Source organism: Nilaparvata lugens, chromosome 13, assembly GCF_014356525.2.
Source record: "Nilaparvata lugens isolate BPH chromosome 13, ASM1435652v1, whole genome shotgun sequence".
In the NCBI taxonomy this organism is placed as follows: Eukaryota; Metazoa; Arthropoda; class Insecta; order Hemiptera; family Delphacidae; genus Nilaparvata; species Nilaparvata lugens.
Genome location: NC_052516.1, coordinates 31,680,166 through 31,701,732, shown reverse-complemented (window position 1 = coordinate 31,701,732; position 21,567 = coordinate 31,680,166). Strand labels below are relative to the sequence as shown.

The 21,567-nt window shown below is 32.8% G+C and overlaps 2 protein-coding genes and 1 long non-coding RNA gene across 3 annotated transcripts; 1 reads left to right on the top strand and 2 right to left on the bottom strand.

Moving 5' to 3' along the window:
• The first annotated feature begins 221 nt into the window (after positions 1–221).
• LOC120354083 lies at positions 222–9,442 on the top strand. The gene is made up of 2 exons (XM_039440313.1): positions 222–295; positions 5,500–9,442. The coding sequence occupies exon 2, from the start codon at positions 5,513–5,515 to the stop codon at positions 9,347–9,349; it is 3,837 nt and encodes a 1,278-aa protein (XP_039296247.1). The 5' UTR covers positions 222–295; positions 5,500–5,512; the 3' UTR covers positions 9,350–9,442.
• Positions 9,443–9,451: 9 nt separating this feature from the next.
• Positions 9,452–12,971, bottom strand: LOC120354084. The gene is made up of 2 exons (XM_039440314.1): positions 12,913–12,971; positions 9,452–12,876 (listed from the first exon to the last, which is right to left on the bottom strand). The coding sequence occupies exon 2, from the start codon at positions 10,827–10,829 to the stop codon at positions 9,603–9,605; it is 1,227 nt and encodes a 408-aa protein (XP_039296248.1). The 5' UTR covers positions 10,830–12,876; positions 12,913–12,971; the 3' UTR covers positions 9,452–9,602.
• Positions 12,972–17,937: 4,966 nt separating this feature from the next.
• Positions 17,938–21,038, bottom strand: LOC120354082. The gene is made up of 2 exons (XR_005572821.1): positions 20,852–21,038; positions 17,938–18,043 (listed from the first exon to the last, which is right to left on the bottom strand). It is a non-coding gene; the product is annotated as an uncharacterized LOC120354082 (long non-coding RNA).
• Positions 21,039–21,567: the final 529 nt, after the last annotated feature.

Sequence of the window (21,567 nt, the reverse complement as noted above, 5' to 3'; positions counted from 1 at the left end):
GAATAAACAACTACTGGATATTCTCCAGCAAGAGAAGTTCACACTCTTCCCAATGCAATAAGAGATCTCATACCTACTGGATATTCTCCAGCAAGAGAAGTTCACACTCTTCCCAATGCAATAAGAGATCTATGTCATACCTACTGGATATTCTCCAGCAAGAGAAGTTCACACTCTTCCCAATGCAATAAGAGATCTATGTCATACCTACTGGATATTCTCCAGCAAGAGAAGTTCACACTCTTCCCAATGCAATAAGAGATCTCATACCTACTGGATATTCTCCAGTCAAGAGGTATTAAATCCATCTATTGCAATCAAATCTAATCTAATGTGAAACCAATCTAAAACTAATAAATTGAGTCTATCTACTGCAAGTAAAACTAAGGGAGAGAGTGAGAAGTTCACACTCTTCCCAATGCAATAAGAGATCTATGTCATACCTACTGGATATTCTCCAGTCAAGAGATGTTATCTCAACCACCACCCCGCCCCGACTGAATTCTCTGTTGGAATGAGCCCGGTATTTATAGTAATTTTATCAGCATCAAAATCCAGTTCCCACGGTTTTTGTATACCGTCTTCCAAACATGTTTGAACAGGTCTAATAATTAAATAATAATTTAATTTATTTAATTTAATTTATTATTAAATAATTTCAAACAAAAAATAATTATTTAATAATTGAATAATATTAAATAATAAAAAATAATTATTTAATAATTGAATAATATTAAATAATAAAAAATAATTATTTAATAATTGAATAATATTAAATAATAATTTAATTTATTTTATTTTTTATTATTTAATATTTAGACCTGTTCAAACATGTTTGGAAGACGGTATACAAAAAACCGTGGGAACTGGATTTTGATGCTGATAAAATTACTATAAATACCGGGCTCATTCCAACAGAAATTTCAGTCACGGTGGGGTAGTGGTGGAGATAACATCTCATATAACAAGATTTTTCTACACTAGACTGAATGCTACAACAATTCTTCATTGTGAGGTGTGACCTAGTTCAATGTAAGTATGAATGACCTTCAGATCAAGTTACAAAAAAGTTCTCTAATCACCGGGATTCGAACCTGAGACTCCAGATTGGTAAGCCGCAATGCTATCAACTAAGCCACTAAACAAGATTTGAAATTAATCGATCAAAACGAACTCATAAGTTTGTTATCACAAGAATAGATACTGTAATGATATTATTCACAACTTCACTAATCAGTAATAATTTATCATTATTATGTGGTAGATTACCAAGAGCTACTTTTAAGTAATGTAGATATTTTAAATGAATCTCCTAAAATGCATTGTGAATTTGATATTGTTTTCATAATTTTAAAAACTTTATTATTGGCTCAACTAATTGCTTGTTATTGCATAGCTTGTTATTAAATAATATTTCTATTGTAAGTTCAATCTAATTAATAAATAAAATGATTTAAATTGATGGATTTAGTGATAGCAAACTAATGAGATCAAGCATGTTTCCGCGGTCTGATACATATGGGGCCCCAGGTTCGAGTCCCCACAGTATGAATAGTTTTTTGACTCTTTGAAACAACTTTTGAATTTTGTTGAACAAAACTACTCATCAAAATCCAAACTGAACTTGATTTTCTTGGTAGGAAAGATCTTTATAACCTTAGATTTAAGCAGGAAAGATTATTGTTTTATAATTTTCTAAATTAAGCTCAGTACCTTTTTACAGGTTTTTTTATTAATTTGAAAATGAATTTCAACAAATAAATTGTATTCTTGATTGAATTACAAATCTGAGCATTTTTCAGTTCCAGTTTATAATTTATTTTAGAAGGAATGTTGGACATTACATAGGTGTTAAAAAATTCTCTTATCAGGTGGATTCAACATTATATTCATACCAAAATTTGAATTTATTTTTTGAAGTGGGAGGGAAATCATGAAGTAAGTTTGGATCAGTTAAATACATCCATTGTTTCATATTATTAAGATCAACATTCTTTGGTAGATAATAAGAACCGAATTTTTTTGCTAAACTAACGATATTCTGTAATATATTAATTAATTCTTCAGCCTCTTGATTTCTACTTGATTTCTCTTGTTTTCTACTCAAATGACATCCAAATTTATCAATACTCATGTTTTTTTTATTATACTTCATGTTTGTATATGAATTTTTCATCAAACCATGCTCTAAAGAACCAGGGTTGTGCTGTTTCAGCAGCATACTTTTCATACTTTGATAATAATTGTGGATCTGACATTGCTTTGAATTGTTCATTATCATTAAGATCAATTTCTGGGATATTATGAGCAACTAATGGGATGAATTGTATAATCCTTATAAAATTCTGAATCAAATTTCTAATTTCAACATTAATATTATTATTCTTCTTATTATTATGTAAATATCGACCAAATTTATCAATAGACATTATACTAGAGTATATTTTTCTATAATACTAAATTACCACCAATAATTATTCCAATTTCACGCAACTCTTCTATGATACTCATAATCTCTGCATCATGTCCAGTGTGCCCAGCTATTTTTGAATTTACCAATAGATTCAATCTTTCACATAACTCGTTTGGGTTATCCCAATAAACATATTGCTTTTTCATTTTTTTTCTTGGTACTACAATTTGCATATCTTCTTGTTCTAAACTACTATCACCAGCACCTCTACCTCGAGTAACTCCTTTTTTAGGTGGGAATAATTTCTTAATAATATTAACATATTTGTAACTGGTATTTCTCTTAACTCGACCCAAACTATCAAGATGAACTGATGTTATTTGAAGTATATTTTTATAGGTTTGCAAATCAGTTCTCTTGTAAATATGTTTATCAGGTACTGCTTTGAATAATAATTCCAATAACCCATGTGTAAGCATGAATGATTTGCTGTTATCAATGAGGATTTCTTTATCATAAAATTTTACAACTTTATTACCAATTTGCCACTCATTAATATCAGGATTATAGTGAACTCCATACAGATTTCCTCTTTTTGTTGCTCGCATGAAATTATCTATGTAACTAGAAATGCTAGCTCTACGGGCATTCGATGTTAATCTTTGAATTGTTGAATTGAATATTCCTCTAATTCCACTTTTATCATCATCAGCACCGGTAGTTATAGATCCTTCTTCTTCTTCTTCTTCTTCTTCTTCTTCTTCTTCTTCTTCTTCTTCTTCTTCTTCTTCTTCTTCTTCTCCTTCTTCTTCTTGTTGTTCTTGTTTTTCCCCTCCTTCTTGCTCTTGTTGTTCCTTCTTTTCTATTTTAATTTTTCTTTCAATGGGTTGATGTTGTAATTGCTTCAATGATTCTGTAATTGGTTTGAATTGTTTTTGAAAGTGTTCTTCTTCACTGACTACATTATGTGATAATTCACGATGTTTTCTACGAATTGAGTCACGTAGTTTTTTAATTTTTTTTTGTAGCACACTCCACTCTTCCAAATCTTTTTTATGCATTTTTATATTATAACAAATCTATCAAAACCAAGTCTGTACCGACCATTGTGTGTGTCACATTCTTTATTAATAACTAGAAATTCATTATTATTATTTCTCCATGCTTGAGCACATAATGCACTGAATTCACCTTTACTCATATCAGGGTATACATGATCATGATATATATGTTGTAGGTTACGATTATCCTGCTTGAAAGCAACAACTAGATTACAATTATCCCTAATCAATTGTTTGGGAATACTAGAGTAAGTTTGACAAATGTAAAAACAATCAATTTTATTGTGTCTTCCCATACTAAAATAGTTACGAATATTTTGTTGATTCTCCATACAAATATCATCAAATATCATAACTGAATTTTGAGGCATATCATTTGGTTGTTGAATTTCATCATTATCTTTGTACAAGTTAAATTTAATTTCAGGTATCTGTTGCATAATCTTTTTCAAGAGTTGGTACTTATCTTGCTGATGTGATTTAGTGAATATATTCAAGTGTAAGAATTTAATCCCATTCTCTGCAAATAATAAATTGAAAACTGTATTTGTTTTCCCAGAATTACTTGGGCCACACACAATACATCTTATAGAGTTTGGTAAGAGTTCACTGTGTCTTTTTGAAATCTTAAGTTTCCTGTTATCATTTAAATACTTGTCGAAGTTTATTAATGGTAGTTTTGATTTATGCTGTTTGAATTTGAACATATTTTTTATTATATTACATCATATCATCACCTTCAACCCATGAATTATATTTTGAATCAAAACCAAGCCATTTAACATACATCTTACCATCTTTCTTCTTCAGTACTTTCTCAATTAGATAGACATCAGGATATTTTGTTTTTTGCATTTCATATTCATAGAATGTACCTTTAATGATTTCATTACTAATGTCTCTCAGATGATACGTGAAAGGAATGGTAGGGAGTATATTGTGTACAGTGAATATTTCATTTGTCCAGTTTGCTAGATAGCCTTTATCAAATATTCTTTTGTAGCGACTAATTCGTACTTTATCGCCAATCTTATACTTTGGTTTCATCTGTTTGAATGTTTTACGCATGCTAGCTTTCTCTATATTCATCAGCACATATTTCTCATTTTTCCTATTCACCTCAACAGGTTTCATTCGAATTGTTCTGTGGACACTGTTATTGTAATTAGTTATTAGTTTAGGTAGTAGTTCCAGCCATTTATGATTACCTTGTATTGTGAATTCACGGAACATATTCTCTTTGAGAGTTCGATTGAAGCGCTCACAAATTGCTGCTTTTTTATCACTATATGTACTGTAATGATTGATTTTATGAGTTTTGAATAGATTCTGAACAGCTGCGTTGTAGAATTCTTTACCTGCATCAGTTTGGAAATTAACTATTTTGTGCTTCTCAAGTATTGGCTTCAATGCTGCTGCCACCTCATTTCCAGTTTTAGTTTTCATTGGTATTGCAAATGCAAATTTACTGAAACAGTTGATTACAGTTAGTATGTACCTAAAGTTTTTATTAAATGTGCTGTAGTTGGACATGTCAACAATATCAGCTTGATATAAATCTGTTAGACCTTTTATTTCAGTGCGACGTGTTAGGAAATTACGTCTGACTCTACCATGCAGCTCATGTGCAAGTTTCTTTCTTGTTGACATTATTTTTTAATTGATTATACATTTTTGTTCGATGGCTTTCTGTTAGTATACTTTCTACAATTCTACCAATTCTATCAATTCTATCTTGAAAACGTAATCGATCCATGCAAGATTGTTGCCAGATTGTCCCATCCCTGGATCGTTTCATTGCATAGTTATAGGTGTGTAAAATATTCATTGAAACCAATCTATTTTCAGGAGCAAATCTAACTTTTTTCATGTGTTTTTTTTATCTCACAATGAAAAAGGTTCAAAAACAATTAGGAGATTATTTTGTAGGTTTGAGAGTTCAATTTGTTATATTCCTCAAACATTGTTTTAGATTGCAATTTAACCTATATAAATAGATGTATAACAACTTTATTCTCATTTCAGTACCAGATTTACAATGGACCACAAGCCACAAGCCAGATTGCTTTCCTCTCTATATAAAAAAATGGTGACGAGTATTAATGGTAATGTTATCTTATATAAATGGACAGAATTCTTGACTACTGATATTAAGATACTATTTGAACAATTTAGACCAATTATTCTGGAAATAATGCTTTCAAAATCGAAAAAATTTAATGGAAATGTTAAATGGTTTGTTAGTTTACATGTGAAATTAAGAAAAATTGTAACTGATGTTGATCAATTGGAAATCACACCTACATTTCATGGAAAATCAAGATCAATTATCAATATTCATAATAATGTCAATGAATTTCATAAGCAATGGGAGGAGGCTGAAAATATAATAAATGAAAAGTTTGATAAATTCATTCAAAATGGTAGTGGGTGGGTAATTGATGAGTTTCAAAGATTTGATTTGAATATAGTGAAATATTCACCCATACATGGAACAGGTTCATATGTCTTGACACCCAAAAGAATAGCAGTTAAAAGAGTCATTTTAAATATCAGGAATGAAGATGATTTATGTTTTGTCTGGTCTGTTCTAGCTTATTTTCATAATAATAGAACAAATAATAGAGTTAGCGACTTGAAAAAATTATTAAATCTAATTAATATCAATGATCTAAATTTCCCACTTATTTTGGAAGATATTTCAAAATTCGAAAAACAAAACCCAACTATATCTATAAATGTTGTTGGATATGAAAATGAAATTGTCTATCCATTACTTACATCAGAAAATCAACATAGAGAGCATAAAATTACGCTTTTACTTCTAGAATCAAATGGTAAGAAACACTATACTCTGGTGAGGAATTTGTTTAGACTTTGTTCCTTAAATTCAAGCGAATCATCGTTCATTCCTATACCGAAGTTCATAACAGATAAGAAAGCTATAGTGAATGTGAAAAGTGATGATAGTCTTTCATTTATTTGGTCTGTCTTAGCTTTCTTCCATAATAAGAGGACTAATAGAGTTGGAGACTTGAAAAAATTATTGAATCTAATCAATATCAATGATCTAAATTTCCCACTTAGTCTGGAAGATATTTCAAAATTCGAAAAACAAAACCCAACCATATGTATAAATGTTATTGCTCATGAAAATCATACCTTCTATCCATTACTTATATCAAAAAATAAAGATCGGCAGCACAAGATTACACTATTATTATTATCAAGTAAAGATAAAAAATATTATACTCTTGTAAAAAATCTATCAAGATTATTGTCCAATTACACTAAACATGGACATAAAGTAGAAATATGTCCACACTGTTTTCATCGATTTACTAGAAAAAATGCCCTACAAAAATTGAACAATCATATTGAATCATGCTCTCTGGAGAAAACTCAGAGAGTAGAAATGCCACAAAAAGGACATGAAATTTTAACATTCAAAAATTTCTCCTATACACTTAGAGTTCCCTATATCATTTATGCAGACCTTGAGTGTCTAATCATCAATGGAGAACACATTCCTTGTGGATATGGATATGTTATTGTAAATGAAAGTGGAAATATTCACTGTGGTCCTAAAATTGTAAGAGCAAATTCCCTTACAGAATCTGAAACCTTAATTGAGAAATTTATAGGTGAATTAGATGAATATGGTATTATTCTGAAAGATAAATTAAAACAAAATATCCCCATGACCATTAATTCTGAAGAGAATAGAAAATTCTTAGAGGAAACATTGTGTTGCTTATGTAATAAACGTTTACTGTTTGATAGGGTTAGGCACCACTCACATTCAAATGGGATGTACCTGGGTGCAGCCCACAACAATTGTAATTTAAATGCAGAAAAAGTTGAAAAGATACCAGTAGTGTTTCATAATTTTTCAGGATATGATTCACATTTTATAATACAAGCATTGACTAATTATAAGAAAAAAATAAGCTGTATTGCCAAGACTAGTGAGAAAATTATCTCTATAACATTGAATGATACACTAAGATTTATTGATTCTCTCAATTTCTTGAATTCATCTCTTGAGAAATTGGCTGAGATCAATTCAAAATTTGATCTTCTATCAAAACATTTCTCCTCAAATAAAGCAGACCTATTGAAAACAAAACAATTTTACCCATACGAATATATGAATAGTTTTGAGCGATTCCAAGAAACGAAATTACCTACTATTGATAAATTCTACAGTAGACTAACCGACAGTCAAATCACTGAAACAGAATATCAGCATGCACAGAACATTTGGAAGCATTTCAACATAAAAAATCTTGCTGAATACCATGACCTTTACTTAAAAACAGACATTCTTCTATTAGCAGACATTTTTCAGAATTTTCGAACAAGTTTCATGCGTACCTATAATCTAGACCCAGCTCACTTCTTCTCTCTTCCACATTATTCTTGGTTTGCTATGTTGAAAATTACAGGAGTAGAGCTCGAACTCTTGACTGATATTGATATGCACCTATTCTTTGAAAAAGGAATAAGAGGGGGGATAAGTGTCGTTCCTAAGAGATATGCAAAAGCAAACAATAGATATATGAGTAATTTCAACATAAATGAGCCAGAAACATACATAATCTATTGGGATTGTAATAATTTGTATGCCGTGGGTATGTCTGGAAATCTTCCACATTCAAAATTTGAATGGATGAGTGAAAGAGAAATAGAAGAATTTGATCCTCAAAAAATAACTGATTCAAGTTTAGGGTACATGTTGGAAGTGGACTTGGAATACCCCTCTCACCTTCAAAGCACACACAATTGTTTCCCTCTAGCACCCTTGAAAGAAACACCACCTACTGGTAGATATGAGAAACTAATAACAACATTCACAAACAAAGAAAAATATGTAATATATTCTGATAATCTAAAACTCTACTTAGAATTGGGTATGGTGTTGAAAAAAGTACACAGAGGTATAAAATTTGAACAAAGTAGATGGATGAAACCTTTCATTGATATGAATACACAATTAAGGACAGTAGCAGATAATGAATTTGATCGAACCCTTTACAAGTTGATTAATAATAGTTGTTATGGCCGCACTCTCATGAATGTTAAAAACCATACAGACTTTGAAATTGTAATGGATGAAGAGAAACTAGACAGAATCATCTCCAAGCCAAGAGTAAAAAATTGGTTTCCATATAATGAGAATGTTACTGGTGTGTGCTTGAATAAAATTAAAGTTGTATTGAACAAACCAATTTTTGTTGGTGCTGTAATATTGGAACACAGCAAAAATGTTATGTACGATTTCCATTACAATCAAATCAAGAATATATTCAAAGACAAATGTGAAGTTTTGATGTCTGATACTGATAGTTTTATGTATGTGATACAGACTGAAGATATTTATGAAGATATTAGGAAATATAAACATTTATTTGACACATCAAACTTTCCTAAAAATCACCCATGTTATAATGAGGAGAATAAAAAAGTAATTGGTAAATTCAAAGATGAGAATGGTGGCAGAATTATAACTGAATTTATAGGATTACAAGCCAAAATGTACTCATTTATATTCTCTAACTGTGAAGAAAAGAAGGTGGCCAAGGGTGTTCCAAAGAGTGCTCAAAGAAACCAATTACAATTCAAGTTGTACAAAAAATGTTTGTTTGAAGGTGTTGAGCATACAATAAAATCTGTACATATTGTAAGTAAACTACATATTGTCACAACTGAAAACCAGGAGAAGGTTGCTCTTAGGCCCTATGATGATAAAAGATTCATAAGAAATGATTGTATAAATACATTGGCTTGGGGACATAAAGATATTCAGAACAGTAAAAGGAGGTGTGATGATGAGCATGCTGCTACCAAAAGGGTGAGATCACTATCTAGCTAGGTAGGTAGGTAGGTAGGTAGGTAGGTAGGTAGGTTGGTAGGTAGGTTGGTAGGTAGGTTGGTAGGTAGGTAGGTGTGTATTTGTAAAAAAATATTTAGAATTATCAATTATTCCTGTATTTCTTCAGTTATAATATTAAAACCTTGTAGAGGCTTAAAATTAATTATTCTCTCTATTAATTTTTATGACAAATTTTCCACTTTGATGCTGTAATTAATTCTCAATTATAAGGTTTTATAATTATTGTAATCTTCTACATTACTTTCCTAACCATACCACTCAATGGTGTGTATTCATACACATTATCATAAAGAATTAGACAGTAGGCAGAGGTTTTATCAGGTATATTTTCATTAGTTTCAAATGTAAGTTTAACATCTAGTGCACCAGATTTCAACAATTCATTTTGACGACTGCAATCTATTACTATTAGTGCAGCCTTTTCAATGAATGTATTATATGATATTGAAGTAAGATTGTTACTGTTATTATGTGGATAGTAAGCATGTGGGAAGCTACTAAACATATGATAGAGCAAGTGTTTGCTTCCCATTATATTGTCATAGGGGAAGTATTGTGCATTCAAATAGAGACGAACATTGTGTAGTTTACATAGATCAAAACATGACTTGTTTGCACTCAGTTTATTTTTCTTATCAGTTTGAAAGCCTAGAATAATAAATCTAGGCTTCTCCATTTGTGAAGCTGTTTTAACTGTCCATTGATGAGTAGTAGTTTGAGGAAGTGTTGGATACTCATGTATCTGCCATGATCTAAAAGGTAAATTAATTGGTTTATCTGTATGTGATAGGTTCAACAAATCAAGCCGAATGTGGTCAGAAACATGTATATAGGGTACTTTCCATTGTATCTTTGTAATATTAATTTTAACTGTAGCTCCATCAGTGGTAGTCACTGCATCTGCATCTGTTGAAGATCTTAATAGAATAATTTCCTGACGAACATTCAATATAACTTTCTTGTAGTCTTCCATTACACCCAACCACATCTCCAAAGGTATACAAAAACTGAATTTGTCAATTTTATTCCATCCATCCAATTTCCATCCTGCATTCTCCCACACTTTTGTATTGAGTGCTGTTTCACTTAGAAGATTTTTCATTGTAGTTGTAATACCAAGATTACGTGTACGATCAACTTCCACACCACCAAGTTCATATCTGATTTCATCAAATAAATAAGCTACTCCATTATTAATTAGTGAATAATTTTCAGTTTTAGTATCATCTGCTTTCTTAACCTCAACTTGTCCTTCAATTAGAAGGAAACTTTTACTGGGTAGTGTATAGACATCTTGTTGATTCAAATTTATACGTATTTCATCATTGTGGTTGAATGTTTGAGATGCATAAGGAGTGTGTGTATGATATTCAAACTTTGTTATACTCTCATCAAAGTTTGGTTTTTCTGAGACATTGAATATTGTATCAATAGTATTCATATCTTTTGGATGAGACATTATAATTATTTCTATTCTTATTTTTATTATATACAATAAATCCTAATCTTTGTAATAGTTCAACATTTTTGGGTGTGAGTTTATGTTGATTTATCATTGTATTATTATTATTTCCACTACTTGAGAATATCAACATTATTTTTATATAGTTGGTGATTTTCTTACATGTAAACGAACAGTTATAGTTTCTCCTCGGAAATTGATCAATTCATTATTTTGATCTATTAGTTTTACACGAATGTGATCTATTCGGTTTGTATTGATTGGTAGGTACACTACAGTTTTTGGAGATACAATTATTTTGAAACCTGGTGGTACAGTTGTATAGAACTCATACAGTATGTGACCTTCACTACCATTATCATAAGATCCTTTTGCAATATTACATTCTACTCTGATGCTATTCACACGCATAATGTGAACTGGTTTTGTAGATATGTGCCATTTATTAGCTTCTAGCTTCATGTGTTGGAATCCAAGAATTGGAGCAACACTATCTTTCATACTGATATCAATTTCTCTATCTGCATATAACTCACACTGTAGTGTATTATTATTAGCTTTGATTTTCAGTTGACCACTTGTAAGAGATAATTTATTTCGTATATAATCTACTATATCATCCAATTCATATGACCCTACTGGTATTTTCACTTGTTTTCCATTATAGCTAAACTTATCATTGATATTGTTTTCAATATTTGGAATTGTATTGTATGTATATAGATCTATTAGGGCTACTTCATATTTGCTAGATGTTTCCAGTTGTACTGGTGGGAAAATATCACTTACCAGTGGATTTTGATTTGCTGTTAATGAGAACATATTTTTTATACAACCACAATAAACATAAATGACCACATACTATTGAATTGTCATCGATTTCTTGATACTTCTTATAGTTGTAATGTATTTTTATATCTTTCATATAAGCCATAAATTCAAGTGGAGGACTCAAATTTCCAAAACTATCGAAATAGTCACATGTATTGTTACATTTAATATAACATGTCCAATGACTTCCTGTACTGCTTTCATCATCCAAATTGATTACACCAATTTCTAGATCTTTGAGTGGTATTTCTGGTAGACTATCTCTCATGTAGACACCTCGTAGTGGTAATTCAAGCTTTCTTGCATAATCTATTATTTCAATGTTTGTGAATGGTGTTTTTTTTTTAGAATTTTCCTCAATGTCTCTTGTATCCTCTTCTGATTCACCTTCTTCTTTATTGTTTTATTCTTATTCTTTTGCAACCCACACCCTTTGTAGGGTTTCAGAAACAACCCACACCCTTTGTAGGGTCTCAGAAACAACCCACCACCAAATTTAGTCTTGGCATTCAATAAGTTTGTTACCAAGTATGCTGATGAGCGCTCTCCAAGGCTAGCATCAGGTGATTTGACTCTTTCCCAAGCCAGGGCAGCTAGTTTCTTATCAGCTTCTGTTCTATTCTGATTAGGATTGCTATAAGCTATATCATGTTCCCGGCATGCATCATCAAGTTTATTTATTCCTTTATCACCTCTCTTCAATCTTTTTTCAAGTTTTGTGCCAGGGCCACAAAAATTGTAGCCAGGGATATGAAGTTCAACAGGTAGTAAGTCAATTGCTTTGTTCAATATAGATCCGATTATTCCAGATCCAGACACAACCTTCTTCCGTTTTATTTTCTTCAACAATGGTATTTTCTTCTTGATCATTTTTATTAAGTACATTTTTTCAACATGTATATATTTATTTATTCATCTATTTATTGATTCATTCATACAGTATCAAATCTTTGTTAATCTCCAATCTCCGATCTCTGCTTGAAGAAATCTGAGATCTCCAATCACTAAAGATGTCATATCTCACTTAATATTCATTATATCTTGATAAATGATATGTTTATTGATTTGTTATTAAATTTACTAAAAAAAGTTATTCCTGTATTTTTTTATAACATCAACAGGTTCTTCGTTATTTTTGTAATAAAAAAACTAGGTTCACATTTTCATACAAGTGGGGATCATCATTGACCTTGACCTTGACCTTGAATTTGACCTTGACCTTGACCTTGAATTTGACCTTGAATTTGACCTTGAATTTGACCTTGAATTTGACTTGAATTTGACTTTTGGTTGTATACCTAGTGGGAAATAATAATGGTATTAGGCCACACCTTTTAGGGGTGTGGGGGAGGGAATTGAATTAGGCCACGCCCCCCCTAATAAAAATATTTTCCTCAGTGTTTAATAGAAATTCTTGCTGTAAACATCTCCTCCCTGGTCTATAAATACAGGGCTCATTCCAACAGAGAATTCAGTCGGGGCGGGGTGGTGGTTGAGATAACATCTCTCAACCTTGACCTTGAATTCGACCTTGACCTTGACCTTGATGTTAAATTGATGCTCAATCGGCACAAATACCCTACTTATGAGTTACAAAAAAAAATACGTAAACTCGTAAAGGTAGGGAGCCAGTAAGAAGATAACATCAAAAAAATGTTGCGATCTTCGTCTCGGTATGTGGTAATTCTCAAAGTAGCCACTCACATCACAAGTAGGCCCAACAGAAAAGAGAATGACTTTCTCCGAAATTGGACCAAAGAAAATAAATCGCAGATGAAGAAAAATGAAGAAGTCAAGGACCACTCACAAATCCTACAGCTCATCTTATCTAAACTTGATAAACAGAGAAAATAATTTCACCTCAAATCTCGCATTGAGGGAAATAGGGACATAATTAGACAACAAAAAAGTGCTCCGCAAGGGTCCATTTTGAAACTTGACAAACTGAAAACGTGTCTCATCATGTCTTGTCTTGTCTTGACTTGACTAACTGGTGTGCGCCTAGTTGGAAAACAGCTTTCAAGACTTGGGCACGGTTTCTAGGACACATCAAATCTAATGAACCATTAAAATAATAGATCTAATACAGATCTAGTGGTCCATTAGATTTAATAAGAGAAACCAAACTGTTTTAGAGCCAGGCCCAAGACATTTTTATGCTATAGTGAGTCGAAATATGTAAAAGTCTAATTCTTGAACGCAAGAAGAAGAAGAATTTTGAAGACAATACATTGACATTTTTTTTAAAAAAGCTGTGACACATTCTTGATTCATACAAATCATTTCCTCATTTTTTGATAATGACAATAATTTCAAGATTATCAGTCAAATAAAATAACTCTTTACTGAATCTAATGGGTATTAAATCAATGCTGAATCTTTAGGTATAATGATCCGTTAGATTTGATAAGTGTTCTAGAAACCAGGCCCAAATCTTCTGGAACCTTCTGAGAATATACAAGGTGATTGATTATAAAAGGGCTCTATACCTTTGAAAGCACATACATATTTATTGGAATAATTTACAGAATTGAGAAAGGTGTCATTTTGTTACAAAACACTTCAAGTTTAAGGTGTGAGTTTTACTTTTGTTCGATGTGACAGCCGTTGGTAATGCAACATACATACCACCAATAATAACCGATTTCTTGCCACACTCGTATCAGCATATTTATTTTATTTATATTTTTCACAAAGAAGCACTGATTGTGAGAGAAAAACTAAGGATACTCCGTGTACTATTTCTCTCTATTGTACTATTTCCCAAAGAATGGACATTAATATGTCCAAAGCTCCGCCAATTTATGTAGATGCATAACAATATGATTATTATCTATAGTTATTATATGTATTACAATTGCTTTTTCATATCATATACAGTTCAATAGTTATTTTCTTAGTCTATATTATGTAAATTCATCTATAATTTTGCTGTATTGTAAGCTATTGTATATAAGTGTATAAGCCAGTATATATTGTAATCTACATAAATAAGTACTCAATCAATCAATCAATCAATCAATCAATCAATAAATCAATCTCTCCCAAATTTAGATAACATTTTAAAACTCCGAAATAGGGTTATGATTTCACTTTACTAAAATTTAGTCCATTTTCACTCAAAAACAACGAAAACTAAGATTTTTGAATTTTGACGGTTGAAAACAGAATAAAAATCAAAAATATCACACTCAATTCACCATCAATTGGAAAATTTTTGAGTAATTTTAAAATATTTAGAGCCAGAAAAACACAACTCACTATTCAGCACAGCTGATATCAGGCGTAACTTGTGCCACTGCAGCGATCCGAATGTGATCCGATTTCGGAGGTCATTGAGATTGTCTGGTAGAGGCGAAGCATAAACCTTATCCTTAATGAAACCTCACAGGAAGAAATCCGGTGGCCATGCAATTGGCACAGCTTGATAAATCCAGCGAAGTTGAAAGCAATTGTTGACCGAACGAAGTGAGGTCTAAGATCCAAGTCGACGGTGTGGCATTTCTCTCAATGTTTAAATGTTTATATGTTTATATATTTATACTAGCCGTCAGGCTCGCTTCGCTCGCAATATCCGTCTAGCCAGGAGCCCGCCCCCTGGACCCTGACTGGATCGTCCAAGAATGAGATCAGCAGGCTCGCTTCGCTCGCCTGCATTTTCCATTTGAGCATTTTATCATATGTTAGGACAATCCAGTCGGGGGTCCAGACTAAACGTCTGGCTAAACGGATATGGCGAGCGAAGCGAGCCGACGGCTAGTAATATAATATTCCCAGGATTGAAGTAGCAGTGCCCAATCAATTTTTCCGCGATAAATGCATTCAAATCTTCAACTTGGAGCCAACCTAACAAAGTCAACTCAACTTAATGCCAAGCTGACAAAATTATTAATTTAGTTGCCAGTTAACGACTATTTCGAAGAGGTACTATATCCAGATTATAGTTCTATAGTAACATAAATGATATGAAAATTTCAATTATAATTAAGAGATTGGGAGAAAAAGAATATACATGCTAAAATACGAACTTTAAACCCTTAAAACAACCCTTAGAGTTAAAATATTGCCAAAAGATTTCTTAGTGCGCCTCTAAAGGGCCAACTGAACATACCTACCAAATTTGAAAGTTTTTGGTCCGGTAGATTTTTAGTTATGCGAGTGAGTGAGTGAGTGAGTGCCATTTCGCTTTTATATATATAGATGTTGCGCATTTACGGCGAAACGCGGTAATAGATTTTCATGAAATTTGACAGGTAGTTCCTTTTTAAATTGCGCGTCGACGTATATACAAGGTTTTTTGTAAATTTTGCATTTCAAGGATAATATAAAAAAAGGAGCCTCCTTCATACGCCAATATTAGAGTAAAAATCAGACTATAGAATTATTCATCATAAATCAGCTGACAAGTGATTACACAGATGTGTGGAGAAGCCAGTCTATTACTGTATTTGTATAATGTCTATAGTTTCAATCAAAGACATTAAAGAGGTATGCTTCTTTAAGCTGGGTTTACACCAAAGTTATTAACAAAATGGTTATAACTTAAATCTTTATAGATTCTATTAGATTGAACGAAATTGACAAACACATATGTTCATCATGTGTATGATAAGTTATGTTCGATCTAATATAATCTAAAAGGAAGGAGTTATTAACATTTTTTTAAATAAATTTGGTCTAATCGCAGCTTTAAGGTCTTTGGTTTCAATATTTTGTTTTGCAGTCATGGTATTATTAGGCGTGCCCATCAGTATCAATATTCTCACATTCGAAAAAACTAATTTAATAGGTGAATAGAAATAAACAAATGAACTAAATAATGCTGGAGAAATTATAATATTTTTGAATCTAAAAAATTAATTTTCATCAGATAGAAAGATCATCACGGAACTGGATGAATTATATCATATGGAATACAAATTCAAACGTGAACTGAGTTTTTTAACATTTAAAACAGTTGATATCTGGTACTTGTGGATGAGAATACTGAGTGAGGTCTACTGTTCACAGAACTACTAGTCTAGAAAATCCCAAACTTGAGAGTAAAAGGGCACTTGTTCATCTTGTTCAGCGTGAGCAAGAGGTGCACCACCTCATTCCCATGGACAAGTTTGGGATTTTCTAGACATTCGCTTTCAACTTCACTGGATTGGCAGTGCAGCTCCAATTGCATGGCCACATCGCTCACCGGATTTAACATCGATGTATTTCTTCCTGTGGGGTTTCATTGAGGATGAGGTTTCCGCCTCTACCAGACAATCTTGATGACCTCCGAAATCGGATCACATTCGGATCGCTGCGATCCGGCACAAGTTACGCCTGATATGCTGATACGGTGTGGCAAGAAATCGATTACGGTTACCAACGGCTGATTACGGTTACCAACGGCTGATTACGGTTACCAACGGCTGATTACGGTTACCAACGGCTGATTACGGTTACCAATGGCATTACCAACGGCTGATTACGGTTACCAACGGCATCACCAACGGCTGTCACATCCAACCAAAATAACACTCACACCTTAAACTTGAAGTGTTTTGTAACAAAATGGCACCTTTCTCAATTCTGTAAGTAATTTCAATAAATATTTATGTACTTTCAAAGGTGTAAAGTCCTTCTATAACCACCTTATATATTCTCAGAGGGTCCCAGAAGATTTGGGCCTGGTTTCTAGAACACTTATCAAATCTAACGGATCATTATACCTAAAGATTCAGCATTGATTTAATACCCATTAGATTCAGTAAAGAGTTATTTTCTTTGACTGATAATCTTGTATTATCATCAGCATATTGCTGAACTTGAAACTGGCAAAATCGTTGGCATATTATTTTGAATGGAACCTACGTTTTGGATTTGAAATTCTTCATTCAAATATACATGATAGAATATAATAAAATCCAATGATATTACACTATGTAGGTCCATAAAAGCAACGTGCTCGAGCTATGGAAGGGAGATCCATATTGAATTGCTATCAAGTTTGTATGAATTTATTAAGACATTAATAAGCTTTATCGAATACCAGCTGATAACCCGTGCTCCGCAAGGGTCTGATTAAATACTTGACAAACTCAAATCTTGAGGAATTGAAAATAGGCCTATAACCATCCTCGGTAAATTGAGAATCTTTATGCAAAATTTCAAGTTAATCAGTTGAGTAGTTGAGACGTGATGATGCGTCATTCGTGAATTTCCTATACTGTACGTGTATAAGTCGAGGCTTTCCTTTATTATATTACAGATTTATGTTAAAAATTTAGAATTCTTACCAACAAAAGCTTCACAGTAAAGTCTTGCTGGTTCGTCGATTTTGGCAAAGTGGGCTTCAGGTACTTGGTAAGTCGGTTTCGGCTCGTCGACATAACTGCTTGATTCTGTAACAAAAAATTCAACTTTTAAAACGTTTTAGAAATTCAAAATGTAAGAAATATTGATTTATGGGCGTTCAAAGTTGAAAAAATTACATTCGTCGAGTTCAAAGCTGAATTTAAAATGGTTTGAACACTCATAAAAAATACAAACACATTAAACAAAGGAAGAAAAGTCTAACAATCTTATTGGAAATTTCATCCTCTTCACAATCATATCCTTATAATTAGAATTTCACAGATAGTTCACTGGTTATTAAAGTTTTTCAAAACGTCTAATCTTGAAAATCGAAGGCCATATAAGAAAATTTTACTTGATATTTTCTGTTGCAAATTTCATGTACAATTTCTGTTAAGTTAGAAAAATATCAATAAAAATTTAAATTTTAGAAAAAAATGTACTTGACATTTTCTGTTGCAAATTTCATGTACAATTTCTGTACACCTTTGTGGGATACTCTATATACTTCATGAATGCTTATATACCGTACATCTATATATCTATATAAATAATAGCCGTCAGGCTCGCTTCGCTCGCCATATCCGTCTAGCCAGGGGGCTCCGCCCCCTGGACCCCCGACTGGATCGTCCAGGAATGAGATCAGCAGGCTCGCTTCGCTCGCCTGCATTTTTCATTTGAGCATTCTTATCATATGTTAGGACAATCCAGTCGGGGGTCCAGACTAAACGTCTGGCTAAACGGATATGGCGAGCGAAGCGAGCCTGACGGCTAGTAATATAATATTCCCAGGATTGAAGTAGCAGTACCCAATCAATTTTTCTGCGATAAATGCATTTAAATCTTCAACTTGGTGCTAACCTAACAAAGTCAACTCAACTTAATGCCAACCTGACAAAATTATTAATTTAGTTGCCAGTTAACAACTGTTTCGAAGAGGTACTCTATCTAGATTATAGTTCTATAGTAACATATGATATGGAAATTTCAATTATAATTAAGAGATTGGGAGAAGAGGAATATACATGCTAAAAGACGAACTTTAAACCCTTAAAACAACCCTTAGAGTTAAAATATTGCCAAAAGATTTCTTAGTGCGCCTCTAAAGGGCCAACTGAACATACCTACCAAATTTGAACGTTTTTGGTCCGGTAGATTTTTAGTACTGCGAGTGAGTGAGTGAGTGAGTGAGTGAGTGAGTGAGTGAGTGAGTCAGTCAGTCAGTGAGTGAGTGCCATTTCGCTTTTATATATATAGATAAGCGAGCCTCAAATTTTGACATTCAATAACTTTTTTATGTGTGCACCGAATTTGATGATTTTTTTAGTTGTATTCGTTATGTCCAGGACCAGGTTTATGGCCTATCAAATTTATAATCCGACTTCAGGACTCTTTCCTAAGGTCCTTCGAAGTTTACATGTAATCCTTGTGGGAGAAGATTTGTGAGCTGGCCACACACAAAAATAAAAATCAGCTGTTATAAACATTGCGTCATACAACAGCCGTCGGTAGATAGTAGACAAGAGTGTGTGCTGCTCCATAGCCGCCCATGTATTTTAATCTAAACGCCCCGACTAAAAACAAAATGACTGTTCTGTGTATAACCATCCAGCAGTGCCGATGCGGCCTCAGGTTAAAGACATTGCTTTGATTCGAATAATTGGGCAGTCTTCGGTGTTCAGAATTAATTGATTTTTAGTAAATTAATTATTTTGCCTTTGGAAAATTATCTATATAAATAAAAGCCGTATCGCGCCTCCTCAGGTGTGCATCCAGCTAAAATTTATCATGAGATGCATTAAACTATTTGGCGGTACGAAGTTCGCCGGGCCAGCTAGTCATGAATACATTTCATTGGCCCATATGAATAAAACCAGAGCAAATGCTCATGAGCAAAAGCATTGAGCATAAGGTTTTGCTCATGAGCAAAAGGTAGAAGCAAAAGCATTTGCTCATTTTTATATGAATAAGCTTTACCTTATGCTCCTGAACTCTGGAGCAAATGCTCACGTATTTTAAAGATTTTTCATCAGCTGATTCGCTTTTGTAGCCTTAATTTGTATTTATAGCTCACGGAAGCGCTAAATATGCAAACAGGGGGCACCGCTTGTGTTTGCGTCGTCTGCTCTGTTTTCTATTTTTTATGAATACAGTTTTAGGTTAGTTGAGTTTAGAATATTGAAATAATAGCGTGAAAAAATGTAATCTCTATAATAATCTTCAGCATATTCTTATAATATCAATAGCCTTCTTATAATCGTCTACACTCTCATATTCTTAAATGCCTATTTTCTATTTGCTATCTTTATAACAAGTAGCTTTTGTTTTATTCTTTTGTAGGAATAATGGTGATATATTATCTCATGGTTGAATCTAAAACGAGTTTTATAGTTCTACACTATTGGTTGTGATAGTATCTGGTATAGTTTCCTCTTCCTCATACGAATTAATTGAGCCATTTTACTATGAGCAAAAGGTGATAAGCTGCTCTAGACTAGACTCACCTTTTTTGAAGCATTTGCTTCAAAAGTTGAGCAAATGCTCTAGTTTATTCATACAATTTTGAGCAAAAGCTTTTACTTTTGAGCAAATGCTCAGACTATTTTTTTGATGAGCATGAGCAAAGGTTTTGCTCACGTTTATTCATAGAAATGAAGCAATGCTCCATTTTAGAAGTATAAGCAAATGCTCAACTTTATTCATATGGGCCAATTATTCTTCAGTTTTGGAAATTATATGACCACTTAAACTCAAATTATATGACAAATATATAACAAGTTATAATATGACAAGTTACGTGGTCATTGTTAGTAGTTTAGTTTAATTATGTTTGCTGAATTATGATGAATACTCACGAAAAACGGTGAGTCTGATGTGATGCTCGATAAGGTGTGTGTCGTTGGTGGCGCGACACGTGTAGACACCGGCGTCCTCCTGCGTCAGTCGCTGCGTGTAAACGCTCTGATTGGCCGAATCGGGGTTCAAAATCAGCGACGACACACCCTGTGTCCAGGGGTAGGGCCTATCGTCCTTGAACCTGCAACACGACGAAATTACTTAAGAAACGTGCCTTGTATAATTGACATTAATATTTTGTTAATTACTTGAAAAACGTGCCTTTTATAATTAAAAGTGGATATTTTGTTAATTACTTGAAAAACGTGCCTTGTATAATTTAAATTGAATATTTGGTTACCTAATCATCTAATATCGGGGACCGAGCTTCGCTCTGGAGTACAAAAGCATAAAAAATTATTACGAAAGAAGAAATCATAATAAAATTCATAATTCATACAGAAATGTTCTATCTAATAACAGTAAATTGAGATTAATTCCCAGAGGAATGCAAAAATTTCCCTCACAAAGGCCCGGTTGCACAAAAGCCAGTTGAATTTACTCCTGAATAATTTCATGTGGACCAAATCAGAGAAGACCATTTCAAAAATCTGAAGTGGCGCACTCACACAACTTTCCTCGCCGTTATGAAAATTGATCACCTGACGCTAGTGTTCCCGCGCATCACAAGTCTACTATTCAAAGATTTGAGCCAGCTGGTGACAGGGCAATAACG

Excerpts from the sequence above, each read along its gene's own strand:
- LOC120354084 (XM_039440314.1), bottom strand. The coding sequence starts at position 10,829 with ATGTCTCATCCAAAAGATATGAATACTATTGATACAATATTCAATGTC.
- LOC120354083 (XM_039440313.1), top strand. The coding sequence starts at position 5,513 with ATGGACCACAAGCCACAAGCCAGATTGCTTTCCTCTCTATATAAAAAA.